General features: G+C 33.4%; 3 protein-coding genes across 3 annotated transcripts; 2 read left to right on the top strand and 1 right to left on the bottom strand.

Annotated features, from left to right (window-relative positions):
* The first annotated feature begins 981 nt into the window (after nt 1-981).
* On the top strand, nt 982-6,771 carry LOC132044018 (glucan endo-1,3-beta-glucosidase-like). Its single transcript, XM_059434491.1, has 4 exons — nt 982-1,762; nt 2,459-2,822; nt 5,742-6,075; nt 6,557-6,771. Exons 1-4 carry the CDS (start codon nt 1,092-1,094, stop codon nt 6,583-6,585), a joined length of 1,398 nt encoding a protein of 465 aa, XP_059290474.1. The 5' UTR covers nt 982-1,091; the 3' UTR covers nt 6,586-6,771.
* Nucleotides 6,772-11,282: 4,511 nt separating this feature from the next.
* On the top strand, nt 11,283-12,923 carry LOC132044021 (F-box protein At5g49610-like). The gene has a single exon (XM_059434492.1). The coding sequence runs from the start codon at nt 11,663-11,665 to the stop codon at nt 12,869-12,871; it is 1,209 nt and encodes a 402-aa protein (XP_059290475.1). The 5' UTR covers nt 11,283-11,662; the 3' UTR covers nt 12,872-12,923.
* Nucleotides 12,924-15,269: 2,346 nt separating this feature from the next.
* On the bottom strand, nt 15,270-16,906 carry LOC132044000 (uncharacterized). The gene has a single exon (XM_059434480.1). The coding sequence runs from the start codon at nt 16,775-16,777 to the stop codon at nt 15,548-15,550; it is 1,230 nt and encodes a 409-aa protein (XP_059290463.1). The 5' UTR covers nt 16,778-16,906; the 3' UTR covers nt 15,270-15,547.
* Nucleotides 16,907-26,231: the final 9,325 nt, after the last annotated feature.

Raw genomic sequence — 26,231 nt, 5'->3', positions numbered from 1 at the left:
AAACAAACTCCAAATCTTCTTCTATGTTCCTATTATTTACTATTCATATTCATATGTTTATATTACTCCCTTCATTTTAATTTATGTATCTTAGTTTGATTGAGCATGGAGTTTAGAAAATAAAAAAGACTTTTGAATTTTATGATCTTAAATTAAATATATGTATAATTTACCAAAATATCCTTAAATCATATGATTTAAACATATCATGTGAGATATTAAATTAAAAGTTGTCAAATTAGGAAAAATTTAAATAGACTAGAAAGAAAATAAGACAAACATATTGAAATAAGGAAAATATTATTTTCCTGGTTAAAAGAAAAGCATACATGATGTTAATTTGATAAATACTTATTTGTACCAGATATGTACATCAAATCATATAAATTATGATAGTTAATTGATTTAATAATTATAATTAAATGAAAAATCTTTATGTACAAATACAAACTCTCATATATACTTTCTTTTTTAGTCGTCCCAAAAAGTTATACTTTTTTATATTTAGAAATAATTTAACTTGAAACTTACCGTTTTACGAATTGATTTACAGTCATATAAATATTTATAAGTTATTTTAGATCATAAATTTTAAAAATATTTTTTAAATTTAGTACCTAATTAAACTATATTACATAAATTGTGACGGAAGGAGTACTGTTTATTAACTTTACATAACATATTATGTGGATAAAAACTTTACCACGTTAATTCTGTGTTCCTGACTTTCCAACGGGAATCTAGCTGTAAAGAAAATCTGTAAGAGTTCCGTTGTTACTTTTCGGATATATTCATTTTCAATTCTAAGATGTTGCGTAACATACGCGTAATCGAAATAGTAATAATAACAATGATAATTATAGTAACCTTTGTGGTCACGACACGTTTATAGGATTCTCCCTCTAATATCAAAATAGCATAAACGAACCTCCACTTTACAATTAAACTCAAATCTAGAGCCCTCCATCTTCCTTCCTTTTAGTCAAAAATAGTCCAAATCCAAATTTGACCCTCTTCCTCTTCCTCTTTCTCCACCTTATATATAATAACAAATCCTTTTCCTTCTCATTCAACAAACAAAATTCTCAATCATGGAAAAACCAAACAAAATATTGCTTCTATTACTCTTCGTTGCTGTTCTGTTTTTCCCTGTTGTTTTTTCTATCGGTGTTAACTATGGCACGTTAGGAAACAACTTACCTCCACCATCACAAGTAGCTCAATTCCTCAAGGACAAAACCGTCATTGACCGTATTAAAATCTTTGACATCAATCCAGACATCCTACGAGCATTTGCTAACACAGGAATCTCAGTTACTGTCACCGTTCCAAATGGTGAGATACCAAATCTAATGGACCTCGCATATGCAAAACGTTATGTAGAATCAAACATTAAACCTTTTTATCCACAAACAAAAATAGATGTCATTCTTATTGGAAATGAAGTACTTCATTGGGATACACCTGAAGTACAAAATAAACTTGTTCCAGCTATGAGAGTATTTTATCAAGCGTTGGGTGAGTTAGGATTGAAGGGTATTAAAGTATCTTCACCACATTCATTGGGTATTTTATTACGGTCTAACCCGCCTAGTGCGGCCCGGTTTAGACCCGGTTGGGATGTGGGTATTCTTGCACCAATGCTTAAGTTTTTGAGAGAAACTAAAGGGCCTTTTATGGTTAACCCGTATCCGTATTTCGGGTATGACCCGAAACAAGAGGATTTTCTTCTGTTCAGGAAGAACAAAGGCGTTTACGACAGGTAAAAATATTTTATTCATAAACTCATAAATTTCTGAATGGTCCCTATTGTTTTTCAAATATATGAAAATAGTTAGCAGCACCCTTGTTTATAAGCTTAAGCTAGCATTTTAGTTAAAGGTTTTGTGAAATTTGAAAAAAAAGATTTGTGAAGTTATTTTAAAATAGATTTTGAAATTTGAAGTTGTGTTTGAACACGCATATTACATGTAAAATATTTGATGTTGTGTGGATGTATGTAAAATTTTACAGTTTTTGAAACTTGAAAATAAATTTTTAATTTTTTTTGAGAAAAAACTTCCAAACTCTTAAGTAGGCCATTGGCCATAGAAATCAAATATTTTTTCACTTTATTTGAAATTTTTGAAGTTGGAGTTAAAGATTATAGTTTTTATAAGGATACTTGGTTGTTTGAATATTTTTTCACTCTTATGTTGTTGTTGTTCTTGTTGATTGTTTGAATGTACGAAAGTTAAAATACGAATTTTCACGGTCCGACGCTGATTTTCAAGAAAAAAGTGAATGATTTCATGGCCAAACAGGAGAGAACTTACTTTAATTCAAAACAGGAAAATCTATTTTTATTTAAGTCTGACTATATATATTTAACTCATTTAACTCAAACATAAATTAATATACCAAATTCTAATCAATTTTATTTTCCTATAACTTTGAATTATTATTTTTCCAACAACAGGTTTTCGAAGAGATGGTACAATAACTCGTTCGATATGTTGTTAGACGCCGTATATATGTCAATGGTAAGACTAAAATACCCAGATGTGGAGATAGTTGCTGCTGAAACAGGGTGGCCTTCAGCAGGGGAATCATACGAGCCACAATGTACGGTGGAAAATGCGGCATCGTATAATGGAGGGTTGTTAAGGAAGTATAATTCTGGTACAGGGACACCATTGATGCCTAAGAGGAAGATTGAGACGTATATTTTTGCATTGTTCAATGAGAATACTAAACCTGGATCAATTGCTGAGAAGAATTTCGGGTTGTTTAGACCCGATTTCAGTGCGGTTTATAATATTGGAGTCTTGAAAGAAGAGCAGGTAATTTAAATTTTATAACTTTATAAGCACTTCATCAGTGTGTTAGATTAATTAATGTTCTTGCTCATTGTTACTCCCTTCGGATAAAAAGAGTATCCACATTTAATTCTTTTAGATTTGTCTCTATTAAGTGTTATATGATTAAATTTTAATATCTATTTAATTAGGGACAGTTTAGTTAAGCAGTCATTTTGTTTTATCCGGAGGGAGGAGTTGATTTCCTTTTTTGTTTAACTGCTTAAAACACACCACCTCCTGATATGGCTGACAAAGTAAGTATACTAGTTTTGTTTTGTTGCAAGTAAACGGATGTCTAGATCATTAACTAAGTATTTAATATTTAATGATTTTAGTCGATCAACTTTACTGATATAGTAGTAGTAATTTAAAGCTAAGAGGGCGTTTAAGTCATTTTAAATGAATTATGAGGAGTGTAATTGGAAATGATGATTATTTATACCGCTTCAGTTATAATTATTGCAACACGCTTTTGTAAATAGTTTCTTTGTCTTTTGGCTAGAAGAATCTTGAACTGCTTTTTTTTTTTTTCTCTTCCAGTTGAGTACAGCTGGTTGTATTGCTTTTTTCCACCCTACATGGAATATGTTCTCCATGTGAAGGTGCTTGGCTTCATGTGTAAAGTTCACCTGTTTAGGGTTGGCGGATCTAAAGGATCAATTATTAATGTTGCTTAAATTTAGTACTTGTTGTGTCACAATTTAAGTGTTTTAGCTTGACTAGACACAACGTTTAAAAAATAAAAGGAGATTTTTGAATTTTGATCATAAATTAAGGATGTGTGTAAATGTATTAAAATGTATTTTGAATCAGATTTTAAACTTGTCATGCAGGATGATTGATTTGTCAACTTACTAAATGTAAAAAGAGAAAGACTATTTTTAAGATAGATTAAAAAAGAAAGTAAGGCGCTTAATTGAAACGAAGGGAGTAATTATATTTAAAAATATTTTTTTATATATGTATCTATATAAAAATTATTAAATAGTTATAAATATTTAACTGTGAGTGAGTATTATAATATTACTTGAATGCTAGTATTTGGTTGTAGTAAAATTATAGTAATATTTTTTTATATATGTATCTATACTATAGTATTATAATAGTCATAGACGTACGCTTTTAGAAAATGGACCTAGAAATTATTATTTGGGTGTAGTCAAATTGTAACTAGATTTATATTGGATATATCTTGTTTATTGTTTTTCTATTCTGGTTGATATTTTGGCCAAAGAATTAATTAATCTGATACGTGGATGCTAGAACATCAAAAACTTGCCACCAGTCCCACCGTCCACCACGTGTATATTATAGTAAAATTTCTACCTTGGATTCCCCTTCCATCAGAAAAGATGCTATCATTTTTCAGTACACAAAAAAGTAGTGTAGAGCATAGCTGGAAAGTTCCTAATGAACATGTGATGTCTTCAACGGATTTCTTTATTTTATTAATTAGAAAGTATGAAAAAGAAATCTATTTGAGCATCACCTTTCTTCAATTTAAATTCGGAAAAGGCTCAAATATGCCATCCAACTATCGGAAATGGCTCATTTATGCCACTCGTCAATAGTTTGGCTCATTTATGCCATCGAACTATAGGATATTGGCTCATTTATGCCATCGAACTATAGGAAATGCTATTTTATGCCACTCATCAATAGTTTGACTCATTTATGCCATCGCCCGTTAATAAAAATGACTCATCCATGCCATATTTCATTAAAGCTGATTTTACAATATCATATATGACACGTGGCCTCCAACTAGATTATGGTTGTGAGTGGGTAAGGTGTATGAGTCGGATTTTTTATTAATTTGGTATTTAAAATTGGGCTGGTTTAATTGAACGATGTAGACCTCTAATTTGAGGCCACGTGTCATATCTGGTATTATAAAATCGGCATTAATAAAAAATGGCATGGATGAGTCATTTTGGTAACGAGCGATGGCATAAATGAGTCAAAATATTGATGAGTGGCATAAATGAGCCATTTCCTATAGTTTGGCATTGATAAATGAGCCATTTCCTATAGTTCGATGGCATAAATGAGCCAAACTATTGACGAGTGGCATAAATGAACCATTTCCGATAGTTGGATGGCATATTTGAGCCTTTTCCGATTTAAATTTGAATCTTGTCGTCTCGTTTTTTTTTTTTTTTTTCCTACTTTAATTAGTCCTTTTGCCTTCCTGGTGCCAGTAATTTAAACTTGAGTGTACTTAAAGTTAATCACTTTGCCCTTAAAGTTTAATATACTAACAATTATGACGGTTGGTTACCGTTGGATAATGTCGGACTGGTTCAGTTACGCTCCGTTATTTGATCCATTTTAATCTAAATAAATTTTGAATTATGGCCTAGTGGCCGAGCTAGAAATTCATATAAGAAATACGAAAAGATGATAGGATATATTGTTGGAACTTGAACTTATAACTTGCAGTACTTACTGCCAACGCTTTTTACCAAAATTTTGCACTTGTAACTTGAGTTGAGTTATGACTAGTGGTCGAGCTGGAAATTCATATAAGAAAATTCGAAAAAATAATAGAATATCGTAGTTGGAATCTGAACTTGTAACTTGAACCACTAGAATTTTCACTTTTGTCAAGGGGTTCAATAATTTATTACACACGACATAATGTTTTTGATGAAGGGGATTTAATTGAACCCCCTTTCTTCTTACTAGATTTATCATTTATTGATTTGACCTGTCCAAGTTTGATCCAACTCGTTCATTTGTCACCTCTAATCATCTTGCTAGCTTCGCCAATGGTTATGATTGATTTATTGATTTGACCTGTCCAATTTTGATCCAACTGATTCATTTGTCACCTCTAATCATTTACATAATCTTCATTTAGTTATTGATATCTTACCTTTGTAATTTTGATACACACAGGCTCATCCAACACCAGCACCCGCCCCAAAAAATGGTGGTGGCAACAAAGACAAACCGAAATCAAAATCACCAGTAGTAGCACCACCAGCACAGAACAAAAAATTCTGCATGCCAAAGGTAGAAGCAACGGACGCACAATTGCAGTCCAACATTAACTATGTGTGCAGCCAAGGAGTGGATTGCACCCCAATTCAAGTTGGCGGTCCGTGCTTTCGTCCCAACACTATTAGGTCTCACGCGGCGTTTGTCATGAATTCATACTTCCAAAAAGAGGGCCGCAACAACTTCAACTGTGACTTTGCTGGTACTGGTGTCGTTGCCTCCGCTGATCCAAGTAAGCCACACAAATATATTTTGAGTTGAAAAATGTGAAAGTCTTTTACAATTATATATTCGATGAATTTCATCAACAGTCGCATAATTTTGTTTCGTAACATTAAGTTACTACTATAAGAATTTCAGCATAGTAACAGAAAGGTCGTAATTGCCGGAAATTTTTAACCCTTTCGATGAACTGAAATATTTTTTTAGTGATTTAAAATATCGAATGTGTTGATGTTTAGACCAGTAAAAATTATTTATGTTCATCGGAACGGTTGAGTTTTCAGCCACGTGACTTTTTTGTTATTATGGTAAAAAAAAATTGGAATTTTCATGTTAAGAAACAAAATTTTGTGACTTTAGTTGGGAGAAAAATATAATTATGTGATCATATTTATGAAATTTATCCATTAGATATACGATAGTGTACAAGAAAAATGGGTTTATTGTAGTAACATTCTAACGAACGTTATGTGTTCTTTTAATATTTCTAGGTTATGGCACATGCAAATACGACTCTTGAATGTACGTGGAGCTGAGGAAGATTTTCAACTACTCCTACATTTGAAGGATTAGCATTGACATATGATCTTTATTATTGTGTACTTTGGTTTGGTAAATTAATCTAACTTTATTGGTACGTAATGTTCTTTTATATGGCTATTGTAATGCACAATGGTATCTATTTAATTTCCCCCATTTAATTTCCCTTCTCCAATTCTTTTCAATTTATCAAGTTATTCCCAATATACTTCCTCTGAGGCGCAACTAAAATTTAAAGTTTATGTATTTAAGATTCTAATCTTTTTAAATTGTTGGGTTCTATGTTAAATTATTTACACATATTAAAATGTATTTTTCAACACAAACACATATTTGAACTAAGATTAAGATTATTGAGTTGCTCTTATCAGTTCCTTAATCTCCAGCTCTATCTCTGGTACGATTTGCTAAGGAGTGTTGTAGGTCTAAATTAACCCCTTTTAACGTGAAAAAAAAAAAAAAAGATTGTGAGATTGGTCAAATGATCCTAAATGGAAGAAGCTCGTATGAAGCTGTAAAATCACTTTTAATTTTGTCAATGTAAAAAGAAATTTTGTAAGTTTTTGATTGTTCAAATCATTCGTCATTTAAATCTGCTCACAATTCGAATTGTTCATCATTTAATTTAGATCTGCTCACAACTCTTTCACGATTAAAAACTTTTACATAGTACTCATTTTTGGAGGTTTAAAAACCATATTGATTTTGAGACTTGGAGGGCTTGAAGGGGATTTTCATCAAGGATCAAGACTCATCACTAAAGTAGGCTATGATTATCAAAGTTGAGTTATTTAGCACACCCTAACCAAAAAAAATTCCACCAAAATCTTTTAACTTGTTAGATTTTAAGAATTTTCACAAAAAATCCTAAGGGTTAGGGTTTGGAATTTGAACTCTAAAGGTACTTTTACCCTTTAACTTTATATATTAAGTCTATTACATTATATTAAGAGTATCGAATGAGTTAGATTTAAAGATTTATGGGTGGAGCTGGAATTAGCCATTTCTGGGCATTGATGAAGCTTGGAGGAGGAGAATCTTGTGATAAATAACTTGCTTTAATTCGTTGTGTAGAATGATCTTGAAGGATGTAAAATCAAAGCTCAAGTAACTCAAGTTAAAAATCTCACCTAAATTAAAAAGTTTGGAAATGAAAGCTTAAGGTTAAGCTAAAAAATAGTGAATTGATATTGTTAAGCTATTATGTGTAGATTGATGCTTATGAGCACAGACTCTCTACCTATCAAGGTAGGAATATTTACCCTCTCAAGATTCCACTTGTGAAGACACTGGATATGTTGTTGTTGTTATATTGATGCTTATGAGCATGACGCCTATATTGGAGATGCTAGACACACACTTTATGCTAAGGTCAATTAAGGCGAAATCTCTAAATGTAATGTTCAACTAAAGAATACCTATAAAAGCTTTGGGCAATATGTTCTCGTGATTTTGTAATATAGTACCTGTGGAGACGAGCAAGTGCTAAATTCACTATGCCCAAAAGTCATCTGAAAACCTAGATTTTGTATAAAATGCGAAACAATGATTTTTAGCTAACTAACAACTTTTAGCTTTGTTGTTATTACTCGGCACAATTCAAATTGTGATGGTAATTGCTATAATATGCTTGTCAAGTTGATTTTCTTGTTTACTTAATTCGATTGACATGCTCATTTGCCAGTACATTTGGCCGTAAATTAGAGCATAAAATCTGATTAAATTTGATAGGATATTTAGCCTAAAGTTTGGCTCTAAATTTAATTGTATACAATTGTCTTTAATTTAACTATTGTTCAGTTTCATTATCAATAATGTATCAACCTTGTATAAAGTATATATATAATAGTCTATAAAAGGTGTTCATACACAAATATATTGAAAATCGGGTGTTTATAGTACTATCGACATTTAATTATTTGGATGAATATCTAATTTCATATCATATGCAAAGTTTTGCAATTTCTATTAATTGATTGAATATTTGTTAATTATACATAGTACATTTCTTAAACTTACAATTTATAAATTTATAAACTTAGAAATATTCGGAACATAGATTTTGTATCATCCTTATAATGAGAATGTTATTTTAATTTTTTCAAACAAATTCATAAACACAAGTTGTTATATTTAAGCTCATCATGTTGGGTATTGCTTTGAAACATTAAATGTCTCCTCATTATTTTTTTGGGTGAAAATCATCTATTCTCCTCAATTTTGCTTTAAAAATCAACTCTCCCTAAACGATAAACAATAGATATTCTTTCTCACTTATCCTATGTAATATCTATTTTACCTTTAATTTCAATTCTCCATCTATATAATATCTTTTTATATTAGACATAATATTTATTTTGCTTAACCTAGGTATTTATATATTTTTATTTAAGTTCATTAGCATTATAATTAGGATAATCCTTTATGAATTTATCACAAAATCTAATGCTATTTTTTATGATTGTTATTTTTAGTATTATATGCATTAGTATTTTATATGTATATAGATGCATGTTTCAAATATCTCTATTCTCTATTATCTTTATAGATAAACGAGTTTTGGTTGTTAATAATGGAATATTTTCTAAATTACATTTATAATTCATTTACAATATAAATAGATAATCTTTTGGGAATTTGTTATAAAACACCTCTATTTCTATTCATTATTTTTGTATTAACTGCATTGAAATATGTTTGTAAAGTTATTATTACTTGTTATTTTCACTTGTATAAGTAGATATAAGTGTTTTTATTGGTGTTAATAAAATTCATTTTTTAATTCCTCATTCATTTCATTATAGAACATTAGTAGCTTATATACTCAATTAGTATTTTTCACTTTTTTTTTTCTCATAGAAATTTTTTTACATAGATCAAAAATAAAAAATATCATGATTTTAAAGAAGTGAATAAAAAGACAAAGGTTGATAATGTAAGGGTAAAATAGGTATTTTAAAAATTTAGTTGGGATAAAGAGAAGAGAATGTTTATTGTTCAAAGTTAGGGAGAGTAAATGATTTTCACCCTTATTTTTTTACATTTTTGAAAGTTTAGCCTTTTTTTTTTTAGCAAAAAATAAAAAAGTTTAATTGCTTAATTATTAAATCCTAATTTATTACTCCCTTCATTTTATAATAAGTGACTTTTTAGGCTTTTCATTTTATTTCAAATTAAGTGTTGCTTTAGGATTTCAAGAAGAAATTGATCTTCTTCTTCCAAAATGACCCTTATTTACATAATCAAGAATAATTAAGCTATTCTTTTTCTAGGTATTTAATTAGGGATAATTTAGTAAAAATATTCCTAATTTTTTAGAAGTGAGTATTTTCTTAAGAGGTGTGTATAAAGCTAAAAAGTCATTTATTATGGAATAAACGGAGTAACATTCTTTGGAACATGTCTTTGAAATTATTTTGGGCGCTCCAAATCCCAGAGAATAAGGATTCGTTTGGATTTGTCAGCATAAAAATCTCATTTTCTTTACAATTCTGCATTGAAAGTGAGGTTAATTTCTGTTTGAATTCTATAAGCTAAACAGCTCCTAAAATAAAGATTCAAATACCCATTTGATTTTGAAGAAATCTGAGTTTGATTATTATGAAACGTAGCGGCCCCGAAACCGAGAGAAATTTTGATTTGATCCTGTCTAGTTAGGATTCATAGCTAATAGTCAAAATAGTAGCTTGTTTGGCTAAGCTTATTTTTCTCAAAAGTGCTTATTTTAAAAAAATGAGGTGTATGGCCAAGCTTTTGAGACAAAATAAGTCTTGATGCGAGTAGCGATAAAACGGTTTTCGGTTAAAAAAAAAAAAAGCTAGCTTTTAAAAAAAAAAAATACGCAGAAACACTTTTTAAAAGCTTGACCAAAACATTAATTACTGCGGTTGGTATTGTAAGAAAATTTGTGGAACAAAGTAAATGTGCCCAAACACAATTTCATTAGCTGGTTAGTGATGCACAAAAGATCACTAACAAGGGATAGGATAAAGAAAATGGGAATTAGTCAGGAAGACACTTGCTTACTTTGTGACAGTCAAGTTTGAGTGTGTATACTCACCAGCTTGCCTTTCTATTAAATTCCAGTGTCTACACATTCAGATACAGAGACATGATCTTACTGGTATGTGGAACAGGTTAGCAAGAAGAGCTCAAGGGAAGGAAGATGAGTAAAGCTTTACTCTGGGCTATACTACCAACGATTATTTACCAGATATGGATGGCTAGAAATGAAGCATTATGGAATCACAAAGTCCCTAGACCTCTGGTGATGTGTCAACTAGTGAAACAAGACTGCCAACATAGAATTGTACATAGTTTATATAGGAGGAAAAATTGCAAAGATAGAGTCTGAATCGAGGATATACTAGCTACAGAGGTCACTTAACTGAGATAGGTTGATGATGGAGCAAAGGCTCAGTTTAGGCTTACTAAGCTTATTTCTGTTGCTGCATTGTGCGCTTTTTCTATTGGTTTTTGAGTGATAAATAATATAGTTCGTTCGACAAAAAAAAAAACATTAATTACTGCTCAAAATTATTTTTAAAATTAATTAATCAAATACAAACTGCTTTTCGCCAAGTAATTTTTTTAAAAGCACTTTTCAAAGTAAGCTGATTTTAGAAGTTTGGCCAAACATGTTATAGGTTTCATACTATTATAAATAGGGGTGCTGCTAGCTACTTTAGTATTATTTGTTAGAATATACAAAAGTAGAATACAAAGATTTCACTGTTTACTATGATTCTATCCTTGTTTCGTGGATTAAGTTATTTGCACAGACAAGGTAAATATTTTCTTACCCTATCAAGGTATTTTAACTTATGGTAGCAGACTAGTTACTATATTTACTAGATTACTAATTAATGCTTATCAAATGTTCGCTTTTTATGAGTTTAACAACATAATATTTTCCTTCTGAAACTAGGTTTTGTTTAACGGCTCCAAATCCCAAAGAAATTAGGATTTGTTTGTCACTATAAATATCTCATCTTGCTGACACAATTCTGTATTGAATTCTATAAGATCTAAGCATAGAGGGAAATTTGAGTATTATTATGAAACGTCTGCGAAAATTGTGTGATAATAAAGGTGTGGAGCTGTCTGAGGATATCATAATGGAAATATTGCATCTTTTGCCTTCAAAATCACTAGCAAGGTTTAAATGTGTATCAAAGTGTTGGCAAAAATACATTGCTGGTTGTCGTTCTCAACGATGGAGGCCTCAACCTGATTTCATTGGTATCTTTTATCAGACAGATAAACATTCCCAAATTGGTTTCTTCTTCGAATCAAAGGAATCAAATAATAATCACATGCATGATTTGGATGAGTCAGTGAATTTTCTTAACAGGAAAGTGTATATTGTTGCGTCATCGAATGGTTTTCTTCTTTGTACAAAAGATAGAAAAAAACCAAGGGATTATTATGTTTATAATCCTGCAACGAGGCAATATTCGTCTCTCCCTAAAACTCTATTTTGCATGGAAGGCGACCTAGCTATTGGATTTATTTGTAAGGTAGATGATCCTAATAAAGATGTCATCTCGTTTACTATAGTTCGCTATGAAATACCTCATCATTGGGGTGAGTTACCGTTCACTGTAACAATTGAAAGTTTCTTTTCCGAGACTAATGTGTGGACTTCCAATAGTATAATTTTGGATGCACCTCTTAGACAGTACCCTTTAAACTGGGATGCAAGATCATCAGATGGTGTCATCGATGGAGTATTCTGTTGGCTTGATCAAGTTGAAAGACAAATCACTGTTTATGATAGTGTCTACAAGTCTTTCTGGGCTTTGGAATTCCCTGAAGAGATTGAGACCACATACAATTCTTATCTTGGATTATCTGGTGGGGATTTCTACTTTGCATTGAATTACGGGGAGGAGATTACTGTGTGGAAACTCGAGAGTAATATTCGTAGTCGAGTTGCAGTATGGGTTGTGAAGTATGATGCGGATGTTGCCGCTACAGTTCTTCAATGTCCGGAGGCGTTTGGACTTGGAGGTGATACACTTCGTGTTGAGGCTTTTGGAATTACAGGCTCTATTTGTATCGAGGTGCTGAATATGGTTATTCATCCTGTTTTCCCGCACATCTTTTATTTGGATATAAGAGGCAAGGTTATTTCTTATGACTTGGAAACGGATACTGCAGAATTTGTGTATGATTTTAAAGAACCTTGGTGGAAAACAGTACACTACAAGTTATTTCCTTATGAGTGGCATCAATGGCCACGTCTTCTGTCGACTGTCAATTAGTGGTGTTGGCTATTACTACCTATTAATTTGTAGCACTTTTAATGACAATTTCTGAGTATTGTATTTAATTACTTCAAACATAGATATATTTTTATGGACTTCTTTCTTCTAAATCTTTGATTGTACTCTATCTTGAAAGTTCCTCAAAGAAAAAATTAGACTAGAATAAGAGCCTTAGCTACTCACCAGTAAAAAAAAAGATGGATCCAAATTTCCAAACACCAAACAAGCAACCTCCAACACTTTTAAATGCTGCAACTTGGGCTATACATATGGGTGTCAGTAGTAATTTAAGATATCAAACACTTAAACGGTGTTGGGTTTTTCTTATTATGATCTATAAATAAAAACAAGTTTGTTGTCTTTTTAGTCCAAGAAACAGTCTTTCTGACTTCTTGTAGGAGCTTGGAGTGAGTCACCATGTCTAACTTTGGTATAGCACAGAACAGTATTGCTGATTTTGATTTGAGGATTGTTTTCCGTTCCTTTGTGTGGTTGAAAATGAGATGTTATGTGAAAAACATCTAAAGATAACATTGTTTCTATATTATTGTATGGAAAAGTAACTCACGAGGAAAGGCAAGCAAAACAAATTTCCCTGTTTTGTCGTATGGTACTGCCACCTATGTGGACTATTCAAAAATGTCGGCGGGTGCGTATCGGATAGTGGTGCATTTTGGAGGGTTTGACATGGGTATGACAACATTTTTTAAGAGTCCGAGCAACATAAACAGCCATGCAGCTAAAGCTTCGATGGTATTTCTCTTTTTGGTAGTTATCAAAATAATATTCCAAAGTAGAACAAGCTTATTGTTGAGTGATTATTTAACGTACTTCTCTCAACACTCTGTAGCATCTGCTGGTTGTCAGTTGTTTTGAGGAATTGGTAAGTACCTTGCAAACAAATAGCAGTACATACCTCATTCCATTTTGTAAGTTGTGATGATGCCCTGTATCCAATTTTTGGATTGTGAAAGCATACACATCATGTACTAGTACATGTACACAAATCCTAATGAGAAGCTACCTCCTCAAGGTAAGAGCTCACTAATTGAGTTGATACAACATTTCAGTATATGGAATAATCTTTTAGTAGCCAGAAACTATGATAAGAGGTTCTTGTTAACAAATCCTTGGAATACAGACAAAACAGAAAACTATTAAGGTAAGGTCCCATTGTACTGTCCATGACAGAGTACATCTTCTCCGAGTCATGAGCAAAATATACCAGCCATTGATGGTTCAATGTTGTAATTCAACATTTCCAGGGACTATTAAACATGATAGAGTAGCTCTTTTTGCGACTTATATGTCACAGAGTCAAGGCGTTGAGCCTCATTGCAGAAATACAAGGAAAGATTGTGTAAAATATATGTTCACATTTCCCCTATCCCTTCCCTACCTAGAGGCGGATGCACCATACAAATGATGGGTCCAAATACGAAGTATAACATACATATGAGCATCACTCAAGTGTCAACAACTATTAAATTCTAAAAGCATCATTTTAAAAAGCGCGAAGTGCAGTGTGTTCACCGGTAAGAACTAAGAACATTACAAGTTGCATTCATCAAGTATTCCTGAATCTGCCTCTGCCCCTGCCCCTGCCCCTACCCATGCATTTGTCAGGAGTATTTCTCTTCGTCTGCATGGATAAACTACCGATTAAACATATGCAGGTGACAAGAAATTACGAGTACCGGGGGGACTTCAATTACTTAGATATATGGTGCTGAGGAAACCTTATCAGCTAAAAATACATCTATTAATAAGTCCGTTAGTACAATGCTCCAACCCATTCATACCTTACTTTCGTCTTGTGTTATTTGCCTAAAAGGTTGATCAGAAAGATAACATAAAATCTCATCACACTAAGGGAACCATAAACTTTGCCTGTACTACAGTGAATAATAATAATAATAATAATCATCTTCTTTTCCGGCTGCACTCTGAATTAAGTCAACTTTCTTGTCTAACACGATGTTTTTGGCCAAGCCATGCAAAGCTTCATTGAAAGAAATTACCAAACGAAATGAAGAGGTAAAACAATAACATCTAGAAAACCAAAAGAAGGGAACAAAGAAGACATTCTTTATTGATAGAAGCTAGTCTGCATATGCTAAGATGGAATAAAGATGCTTGTTTGGATACTACACCACATCAACGAAGTCTCGAGAGCCCCAATGAGGATTGGGCGTTATACCCAATTGAATGAGATTGTCATTTTCCACGAAAAGCAGTGCAACAAGTCAATATAGGGCATAATAATCTGAGAAGATAGCTAACCACCTTCAAGGCGGTCATCACGTTATCTTACAGCTGACTGAGTGGTATCAAAATGACAATAACTGCTAGCAGTACATATAATTTATGGGCATCTCAATCCCCACGCACCCCACACCCAAAATAAAAATAGATAAAAGAGCAAGTGAGCAAAGGTCACTGTCATGGTTTAACCAGAACACAAAAACAATATCAAATTTACAATCACAAATGTTATGTTACACCAGTAAAGTACCGACTGAACCAAATGGCAGGAGGCAGCATCTACCACTAAGCGATCCACCATGTAACTACATTTCACGAAACAACATTTTTTTTAAAGGAAAGAAATACATTCTAAGGCAATAAAATCAGACCAAGATACTCGTAGACCACCTCAAAAAAAGTAGCTGATCAGTTTCTTCCGAGGGGCAAAGATCTGCAAGAATAAGTCTCCTTGAAGTCGGATTTTCTTGAAGAAGTGAAAATAGAGGCATAGATCTCCTTTGTAGCATGAGCTGGAGCTACATCAACAGCCTTAAACCGCTTCACAGACCCGTTACTCGCACTATTCTTCACATCCTTAACTTCAATCTTACTGTTAATGCCAACTTTACCATTCCCTTCGACTTTCCTCGCATCCTTGCCTACTACTGGCTTATCCTCAATCCCATGTTTCATCCCGCTCAAGCGTGGGACACCCATAACCTCTTCACCATTCACAGCCACTACATCCCCGTTCCTCCCCTTCTTCACCTTCTTATTATCCTTCAATTTCACCCTTTCTTCCTCCATTCTCTCCCTCAAAGCCGCAACCTCTTCTTCACTCCCGTTAATCACAATCTTATCACTCTCTACAATCTCTTTGTGGCAAACCAAACAACCCGAGGATTTCACTTCCTTCAATGCTTTCGCACTCAAAACATGTCCACAACCTTTCAAAGCAAAAAACTTATACTTCCCATTAAACTCCAACCCCGATACGGGGCATTGAAACCCGGTCACTTCACCATCACCAAGACCTCTATCCTCTTTCCCGGGAATCACAGACAACTCAACCGGAATCATATCTTTCAATCCCTTTATATACCCAAACTGCTTAGGCACCCTTTTCTTCAATAAAGCCTCAACTAAAGCCTCCTTATTAAACAAATTCCCAAGTTTATCAACAACAACCGGATGCCTTAAAGGCTCGTTCGATAAAGCACAATTCAACCATCTCGATATCCTAACCTCATTCGGGTCAGCTTTATCCGGTTTTTTCTCAGCATACATTTTAAGATAACAATCCCGGGACTCGGCCCCCGTTGCCCCACCATCACCACCACCTCCACGTAGGCGAAAACGGAGGATCAACGTCGAAAACGGGCTAATCCCAGAATTACATAATAGTGTTGAATCTTTAACAGGTTTACCATTAAAAGTAAAATACATAGAATCCTTAATGGGGTTGCCATTAAAAGTAAAAAAGATTGAATCTTTAATTGAGTTTAATGCTTTCTTGATTTTATTATCAAGAAAATAGGATTTTAGGTCTTGTAAAGTGAAATTAGGGTTAGGGTTTTCAAGATTTAGGACATGTGTTGGGATTTGAAGGTCTGGTGATTGGATGTAAATTGGGAAATTAAAGATTTGGGGTTCCATTATTAAGGTTTTATGAAATTAAAAATTGAAGAAAAAATTAGAAATTTTACCTGATATGAAGAGATATTGTAGAGCCCTTTTCGTGTAGCTATGGTTCTTGAAAAGGGGAAGGATTGTAATTTTGATTGTTGTGTTTGTATTTTTAGTGTATTGAAATGAAATTTGTTTGATGGAAATTCTGTGCACCGACTTTGAGGAACACGTGGCAATCACTGGTTGGTTAGTTGAGAAATGATGGGGTTAGTTATAAGGCCCAAAGCTTGGCGACCCGTTTGGTTTTATAGACTTATAATCCAATAGGTTTGAAGCCCATTATTAGAGCACCAAAACATTAGTAATTAGTAATCTTTGCCCCTCAAATTAATGGTCTTTAATTTTTACCCTTCAGCATTTTTGTCACGGCATAGACTAGATTTCGATCGACATAGCAAGCATTTAGCTTCGGTATATGTATCATGACATCCACAAGTTATGTCGGACAAGAAAACTTTCAACATTCAACATAATTTGAAAAAAAGGCGTAAGTTTAGATTTTGCTCGGCATGGTTAACGTTTAGCTTCAGCATATGTATCATCACATCCACACAAAGTTATGTAGGAAAAGACAAAACTTTCAACACTCAATAGCTATATCTATATTATTATAAAGGCATGAATATAAATGTTGGTTCACCAAAATATTCTTTAAATATTGAACGATTTTTATGGCCTTCAAAGTATAATTTTATATTGGATATAATTGTAAATAACACTTCTCCTAAAATTGACTTCCATGAAATTCTAATCACAAATCAAATTCCAACTTCGAACGTCCTACTTATTCTTTAGTATTTCGGAGTCTTAGAATACTAAAGTGTTGCTCCCATAGCTATTGCCAACAAGTAAGCCTAAGAAAATGTTAATAAAACAAGAGTTATGTTTGAATTGAGGTATTAATCATACTAGATAGCAGGAAGTCACAATAGGAAGCAGCTTCTCATGGATCAATCTACCAAGTATTTCATAATATCTTCATAACGCTAATAAAACAAATACTATCTAATATTTTTACTATGGTTGACATTTGACTGGAAATAACGTGCAACTGCACGTTTATAGAGACTAGTAATCTAAAAAGTATTATACAACTTATGCTGCATAACTTAATTCCAACAGAATTGTGCCGAGCGAGGCAAAAGTTTAGTTTCCGAAGATAAAAATATTACAAAACTTACACTGAACGAAACATATCTGAATATTTTCATTAAATAAGCAGTAGGAGCAAAAAATTAAAAACCACATACATAAGGGGAAAAAATTAAAGACCAGTCCGTATGAAGGGCAATTCGTGCAAAAATTTGGACGACAACAACAACATACCTAGTGGCATCCCACCAAGTTGGTTCTGGGGAGTATAGAGTTTACACAGATCTTACCCCTACCTTGGAGGTAGAGATGTTGTTTCCAATAGACCCTCGGCTCGAGAAAAAACACTTCAAGGCAGATCGGAAGAGGAAATAATGAAAATGAAGAAAGTCATGACAAAATACTACAAAAAGCGTGACAAAGCATTCTGAACAGTAACTTCAACAAAATAATATGATAATCAGAGTACGAGAAGAAAAACATTAGTATGTGACATTTGCAAAATGATTTTCTAGAAAATTACTTTAATCAATCTCCAAATTTTTAAAGAATTTTTCACCAAACTGAATAAATCCAAGCTTGGGTGAGAAAAGTAAAAAATAAAATAAAAAATAATATAAAAAAAATCCAAGCCTGGGTTTTCCAATGTAATTTTTTCTATTATAACAGGTTAGTTACCAATTTTTACGGAATTGTAAATTATGATTTATCATAAAAAGCAAGTAATTACCTGATAATTGCGTTAAACTTGAAGTCAACTTTAAATTGGATTTAATTTATTTATAAGACGTGCTGTAACGACCCATTTGGTCGTTTAGCACTTTTAGGCCTAATATTCCTAAAACACCCTTTTCGTGGTCTAATCTTGCTGTCTATAGTCTGCGATAACGGGTGATTCGGTTATTTAATTGACGAGTTTTAGTCCTCATTTGACATTCGAGGACGAATGTTCTAAAGGAGGGGAGAATGTTAGATCCCGTATTTTTATACGTCGAGTTATTCGCGAAAGAATCAACGTGAGATAGAAACTTCGAATTTTAATTTCTAAACTAGAACTAATCGGTTACAAATTTTTCTTAGTACAAGAATGTTATTGGAGATTAGGAATTACTTAAGTGTGGTGTTAAGTAAAAATTGGTGAAAATAATGAGCCAACAAGAGCATCAACATCCAAGGTAAAAAGGATGACTCAAAGTCATCTAAAATAAGGTTAATGGAAGACATACAAATGGGCAATTAAATGTTGATTCATCCACTACACTTTCATTATATTGTGGACAACTAAAATACACTTCATAACCAAGGTGAGGTTCGGCCAAGGGGCTGAAAATTTTGAGGAGAAAAAGTTGAAGCATACAATTGAATATTTGAGCATCCACTACTTTATGAAAGTATACATTGTTTTAGGAGGACATAACATGGTGGAGGGATCATTTCACATTAAATATTGCTCATCCATCTTGGCATGATTACAATAGACAAAGGGTGGTGCATGAATCATTCAACACACATAAGATTGTCTTGTAAACAATTGAAAAGAAAGAAGAAAGGAGAAACAAGAAGGTGAGGTTGGCCTAAAGTTGTAGAAAACAAATTAGGAAATTTAAAGTGTAAAGTTAATGGAATGAATCATGCCATAAGTGGAGCATGTGACCAACTTGTAGGCATCAAAGTTGAACCAAATAATGACCAAGAAATCAGCCATCACAATTCATTTCAACTACACAACACAAAGAAAGAAAACTTAAGCCTAGAGAGAGAGAGCATTCGGCCAAGGGGCTGATTTTTGAGCCCTTTGAGTCTTGATCCAAAAATTATTTTCCAAGGTGTTTCAACCCTTTAGAAGGTCCCTAAAACGTGAAGATAGTCTTTGGAGCAACAAGAACCATTTTCCATCTCAAGTCACCAACTCTAGCCAAGTAGAGAAGTCAAGTTGTCAAGGTAAGATCTAACTTTCTTTTCAAGTATTAAGGGTGATGTAGATGTGTGAATATAAGTTGTATGCATGAAATAAGGTGTATTGATGTTGGAACATGATAGTAGTTATGGGGTTATATGTGTTGATGTTGAAGTATGGTTGTAACTTGACGAACATGAATCGCATGCATAAAATCATGAAAGTTGGCGTTGGAATGTTAGTTGGCCGTAGGGACTGTTTTGGTGGAATTAATGGACTGATTTTCTTTAATAAATATGGTTGTTACTATCATAGATCTCATGGTAAAAAGAATGAAAAGAATTGGAAGGTTAAAGGTGAAGTTATGTTAGTATGAAAATGGTTGAATCTATGATTTTATGTGAGAGATGTTGAAGCATGGTGTAGCCGTGTGTGGACTGTTTTGTGAAGAAGTTAGTGAACTGTTTTTACTTGATATTTTTATTGTTATTATCATGAATTTTATGATGGAAAGGAAGGTGTTTAATGGTTGGAGTTGAAACTAAAGTCATTTGTGAGTTGTTTTAAGGATTATAAAAATGACGATATAGCGTAGTTGCGTATGAATTGATGTTGTACTTGTCGTGTGGATAGCTGGTCATAACTTACTAAAATTATATGAAAAGAAGACATGAAATGATGTATAAAAATCGCATGTGGTTGGCTTAGTATGTTCGTAAACGTTTGCAAGAATTCCGAACATCGTTATGTTGTCGGTTAGAGACTGCTTTGGACATGTTGTGGTAGTGGACTGTTTTGGACTTGTGTTTTCATTAAGTTGGAAAGAATAATTATAAGTTAAGAGTATACATCATATTGTATGTTGATGGGCTGTTATAAGTTGTTACATGCAAACGTTAAGGCTACAAACTAATAAAAGTAACTTGAGGATGTCGAAACCGTATGTGAATCGTTATTGCATGTTATGAATGTGGGTTGTTTAGAATATTGTGTGGGCTGTCCGGATTGGTATTGAACACATAATTATTGATGTTGTATTGGTAGTATGTGGTTGGTTTAGATACAAGAGAAAACATCGCCTAAACATCTAGAAAGGAGTTACTAACGTTAGAATACGTTTGAATCTCCCTGTAGCTTAACCATAGTTGTTGGCGTCTTAATATAGGTTGAAGTATTATTGGGTAGCGTACACATATTGTGTGACGAATAAGCGCTAAAGACCTGGTCCGATCGGAAGCACTTCAGAAGGAAAAAGCTTTGGCGTGAAAGTTCGTGACACCTGTTCGGCATTGAGGTAGGTTACGGTTTACTTTATGTCTAGACTCCGGTTAGCGAAACGTATGTAAATAGTAGTGATTGACGGGGAAAGCATGATAGGCCTTCGGGCATGGTGTGGAGGTAAATTCCATCTAGGTTGGTATTACTAGCTGTTATGTGGGCTTGTCGCCATTATTGTGATACTGTTATGTGGGCTTGTTGCCATTATTGTAATATCATGTGGGCTCGTCGCCATTATTACGATATTGTTATGTGAGCTGTCATTGTATTGTGATTTCATGTATTTGATATAATTCTCTCTCTCTTGTTATCCCACTGGTCATATGGAAGAGGAAGGTTATTACTGAGAATTGAATATTGAGTTGCAATCCCTAGTATGAATCTATGGAACCTATGATTGCGGTGATTATTGAGGTTGATTCCATGCGAGGCATGCATCCCATATTCTATGTGCTATGTGATGTAATTATCACCTAGTTGTATCTTTATCACATACTAGCTCCCTCACCTTATGAAAGGGAAGGGGTAATATTGATGATTGAGCCGTGGGCAATAATATGACTTGTACTTGTTTATTGCATATTGGTGATATAGTTGAGACGATATCATGCATGACATGCTTTCATATTACTCTTATGTTGTTATAATGGTGAGGAGAGTGATTGAGAGACTCGAGGTCTTTGCCGAGAGAGGTAAAAGAGAGATGAGTGTTTGTTGCCCGAGGTTTCTTGCTTGGAACGATGGAGTGTCCGATGCCCGAGGTCTTTGCACGGGATCGTGAGAGTGTGCTCGTGATCCGAGGTTATATTCCGAGCGAGTGGTACATGGACTTCGCGGGTCCCCCATGGGTCATGACTATGAGGCATTGCCATAGCATGTGTGTACGGGAGTGGAGTGTGAGAGGTGACTACCGCATTGCATAACATTTACATAGCACGACATTGCATTGCATAGCACTCCATTTGAATGGTCATTCATGTCATTGCATGGCACATTCTCTCGATTGATTCTTGATTTGTGAATTACCGAGTTGTTGTTTGTGAGTATTTATTTTAAAGGTTGGATGGAATCGAGGTTTATAGAATTCTCCCTAGGCTTATAATCCGAGATATTGAGATCACCGTGACTATCGTTAATGCAAGACTTTCTCATGTGCTAGATGTGTGACCGTGTTTGATTACTTATCCGCTTACTTGTTAGTTGCTTCTTGTTTATATGCGTGAACTAACCATTGTCGGCCTATGATACCTACGAGCCTAGTGTTGTGCTCATACTACTTTGCTACACTCCTTTTGGAGTGTAGAGTTATTTTCGTGTGATGTTCGAGTCTCACGACCGTTTCGAGGCATTCGTCAAAGACGTTTGGGTGAGCTATTGCAACCCAGAGTCTCTCCTTAGATTTCTGTTGCTCTCTATCCTTAAACAGAAGTCGTATCCAGTTTGAGTCGGTTATCTATTCAAATTGTAAACTTCTTAGAAGCTCTTGTATGAGTCTAGACCATATTTTGGAAATTTCTTATAATAAAAGTATTTATTCCGCATGTTGTATCAAATTAAGGTAGTTATCTGAAGGGTTCGCCCACCAGGGAGGGTTAGTGTGGGTGCCCGCATGATCCATGATTTGGGTCGTGACACGTGCACAAATTGTAAATTCTCTCAATGAAGTTATAGGTTGTTTTCAAATAATATTCATATTGAAATTTTCAGTTTGTGTCAATATTAGGTATCCGTATTGAATTTGGTAAATAAGGTTTACTCTGAGCTTTGAATGTGATTTTTTCTTAACTCCAACAAAAGATATTTCTTTGCATCGTTTTGCTATTTTTTTTTCTCACTAGTTACACGACAATATGTTGCAAAATACACACACACACACAATACACACACACAACACACACACACACAGAGACTCTTCCTCCGGTTTATTTTACTTGTCATGTTTTGCTTTGAACGTCCCTAAAGAAAACATTAATTAAAGGGTAATTTGACTAATTTATCATTATTTACTCTTTGATCTCAGTTTGGTAGTACTCTTTTTTTCACTACATTAATCTCTCTCTATATTTATTCAGTACAGTAAGAGTAAAGGTGGAAACAAAAAATTAATTATATCTTGATTTCTGGTAGGTTGACGCGCGGATTTCTTTACCGTATCAGAAGTATTACTATCTTTTTTTACGTTTGCCTATTCTTAGATGTATAGTACAACCTGATCGTTTCATTTACTTCGTTTATCTTATTACCTTGTTGTTGTTACTGCCTATTATTACTGCTGTCTTTTCATTTCTTTTTGAGATGAGGATCTATTGGAAACATTAGCTTCATACGGTAGGGAGAAGATCTGCATACACTCTACTCTCCTCAGATCCCACCTGGTGAAACTATACTAGGTATGTTGTTGTTGTCTTGTTTTTCTAAAATGACAACCATTTTAGAACAACTATTTTTAGTAAGGACGATAAGTTAAATGGACCGGAGGGAGTATCATTTTGATATGAGAAAAATCATAACTTTAATAAACTCTTTCTGTAGTTTCTTAATATCCAAAGTTTTAATGGAAGCTAAATTAATCTAGTCCGAGTAGCTCTAATGTTGTCAAATTTACTATCAATAATTATAAAAATCCAAATAAATTAGACGGTTTAGTATTATATATACGACAATAAAGAACATTTTTTTTTATTATTGGTTTATGGGTTGACAAGTTTATTTGGAATTGCGGCTAGTTAATGTTATCATCGGTTTATGGGTTCTCTACCCCAATTTATTTGGAATTACAACTAGTTAATTATTGTCGGCTTATGGGTTCTCGACCCCAGTTTATTGGGAATTACGGCTGCTTAATGTTGTTATTGTCGGTTGTGAGTTTAGAATGTCTATTGTGAAGCCTAATATAATATTTCAATTAAAATTACGATTTTAAGTTTTTAGGTTCAATCATTTGATAAGAGTGCTTGATAAATTTATCTTTGGCAGAAATTCGAGAATTGTAATAATTTTCATGAACACTGATGATTTGTTATTAAAACTATATATTTAATTCCAAAAACCTATTTATGTTGAACTTAGGTTGAATTATGATTTTGGAATGTGTGTTTCCTCGTATCATAACCGTAATTTCCTGAATCATACTTTTCATTATTATTGTTAAATTTTTCGTTGAAAGAGTGTCAATTGACTTGTCTTGGACGAAAATGGCTCTGCCATTGAGTAGACCAGTTAAAATTTCACAACTTTTAACTAAGAATGAAGTCCTTTTGACTAAAGAGCAAATAAGAAAACTTTATTTATGAGCTTAACTTCTGCCACGCAAAAATAAAATAACCAAATTTAATATGTTTTAGTCACCAAATGATAAAAGCGAAAAAAATAATCTAAATATAGTCATTTAACCTTTATTTCACAAAAACAAAAGAAAGTTGCTTTGTTTTAACACGTTTCTTAAAACATGCACATCTCAATTTCGTGTATTTCTTCACCTCCCTTTTTTTTTTTTTTTTCTCTTCAATTTAGGTAAGTTAATCACTCATCCCCCACCCTCCCCCGGCGCCGCCTCTCCCTCTTTTTGATTTCATTGTTAGCTTGTCACTCTAGAAGTAATGGCGGAGTCACATAGATTCAAGAGTGATTGATAAGTTGAATATTTAATTTTTTACCGGGAAAATCATAAGATGTATATAGGTCAACTTCGTCACAAGGCTCAAGGGTGATCAATCATTTGAACACCCTTCGCTGGAAAATCACTAGGTGCACATAGGTCAAATGTCGTCACTATACTCCAGACTGATCAATCGAACACTCTTCCCTTGAAAATCATAGGTTACATATAATTTGAATATGTTACTGGGCTTAAGAGTGATTGATCAGTTGAACAATCTTCGCCTGAAAATCATAGGGTGTATATATCGGTCAAATACCATCATTGAACTCTAGGTTTATAAATTGAAATTGAGGAGAATTTTAGAAAATGTACCGGAAATGAAGACGAATTTTAGAAAATGCAGCTCTGGTTTTGCAAAAGGGCAAAGACTGTAGTTTGATTGTGGTAATTATAATTTAGGCTTCTGAAATTTGTTTGATGGAAATCCGGGGCACTGACATTGAGTAGTACGTGGCAATCATTGGTTGGTCAATTGAGAAATGATGTGGTCGGTTACAAGGCCCAACGATTAACGGCCCGTTTGGCTTTATATTTGGGTTGGGCTCAGAATCTAAATGGTTGAGGCCCATTCTTAGAGCACCAAAACATTAGTATGTGACAACAATGAATAACAACATACCCAAACAGAATCCAATAAAGTTGGAGTGCGGAAAGAGTACGGTCTGTTTTACCCCTACCTTAAAGGTAAAGAGGTTGTTTCCGATACACCCTCAACTCGAGGAAAAAAGATCAAAGCAGATCGGAAAAAATAATAACGGAGATGAATAATGACAAAATACTATAGAAAGCATGACAAAGCATTCTGAACAGTAATTACAACAAAATAATACGATAATCAAAATACAAAAAGCAAAAACATTAGCATGTAACATTTACAAAGTGATATTTTAGAAAATTACTTTAAACAATGTTTGGTTATCTCCATTTGTTTAAAGTATTTTCACCAAATTGAATAAAGCCAAGCTTGGGTGAGAAAAGTTAAAAAATAAATCCAAGCTTGGGTTTTGCGATGTAATTTTATCTATTAAAACGGGTTAGTTACCAATTTTTACTGAATTGTCAATTATGGTTTATCACAAGAAAATTATCAAGTAATTACCTTATAATTGATTGCATTAAACTTAAACTCAACTTTAAATTGGATTTAATTTATTTATAAGACGTGAACAAATTGTAGATTCTCCATATGAATTTTTAGGATGTTTTCAACTAATATTCATATTGAAAATTTCAGTTTGTGTCAATATTAGGTATCCGTATCGAATATGGTAAATAAGGTTTACTCTGGGCTTTGAATGTGATTTTTTCTTAGCTCCAACAAAAGACATTTCTTTGCATCGTTTTGTTAAGTTTTTCACTACTTACACGACAATATGTTGCAGAATACACACACATACGCACATACTTATTTGGGATGTTTTCTTTTGCATGCCCCTAGAGAAAACATTAACTAAAGGGCAATTTGACTAATTTATCATTGTTTAATCTTTGAT

The sequence above is a fragment of the Lycium ferocissimum genome, unplaced genomic scaffold, assembly GCF_029784015.1.
Source record: "Lycium ferocissimum isolate CSIRO_LF1 unplaced genomic scaffold, AGI_CSIRO_Lferr_CH_V1 ctg3230, whole genome shotgun sequence".
NCBI classification, from domain to species: Eukaryota; Viridiplantae; Streptophyta; class Magnoliopsida; order Solanales; family Solanaceae; genus Lycium; species Lycium ferocissimum.
The sequence above is the reverse complement of the archived record's forward strand: the minus strand, read 5'-3'. Positions and strand labels throughout refer to the sequence as shown.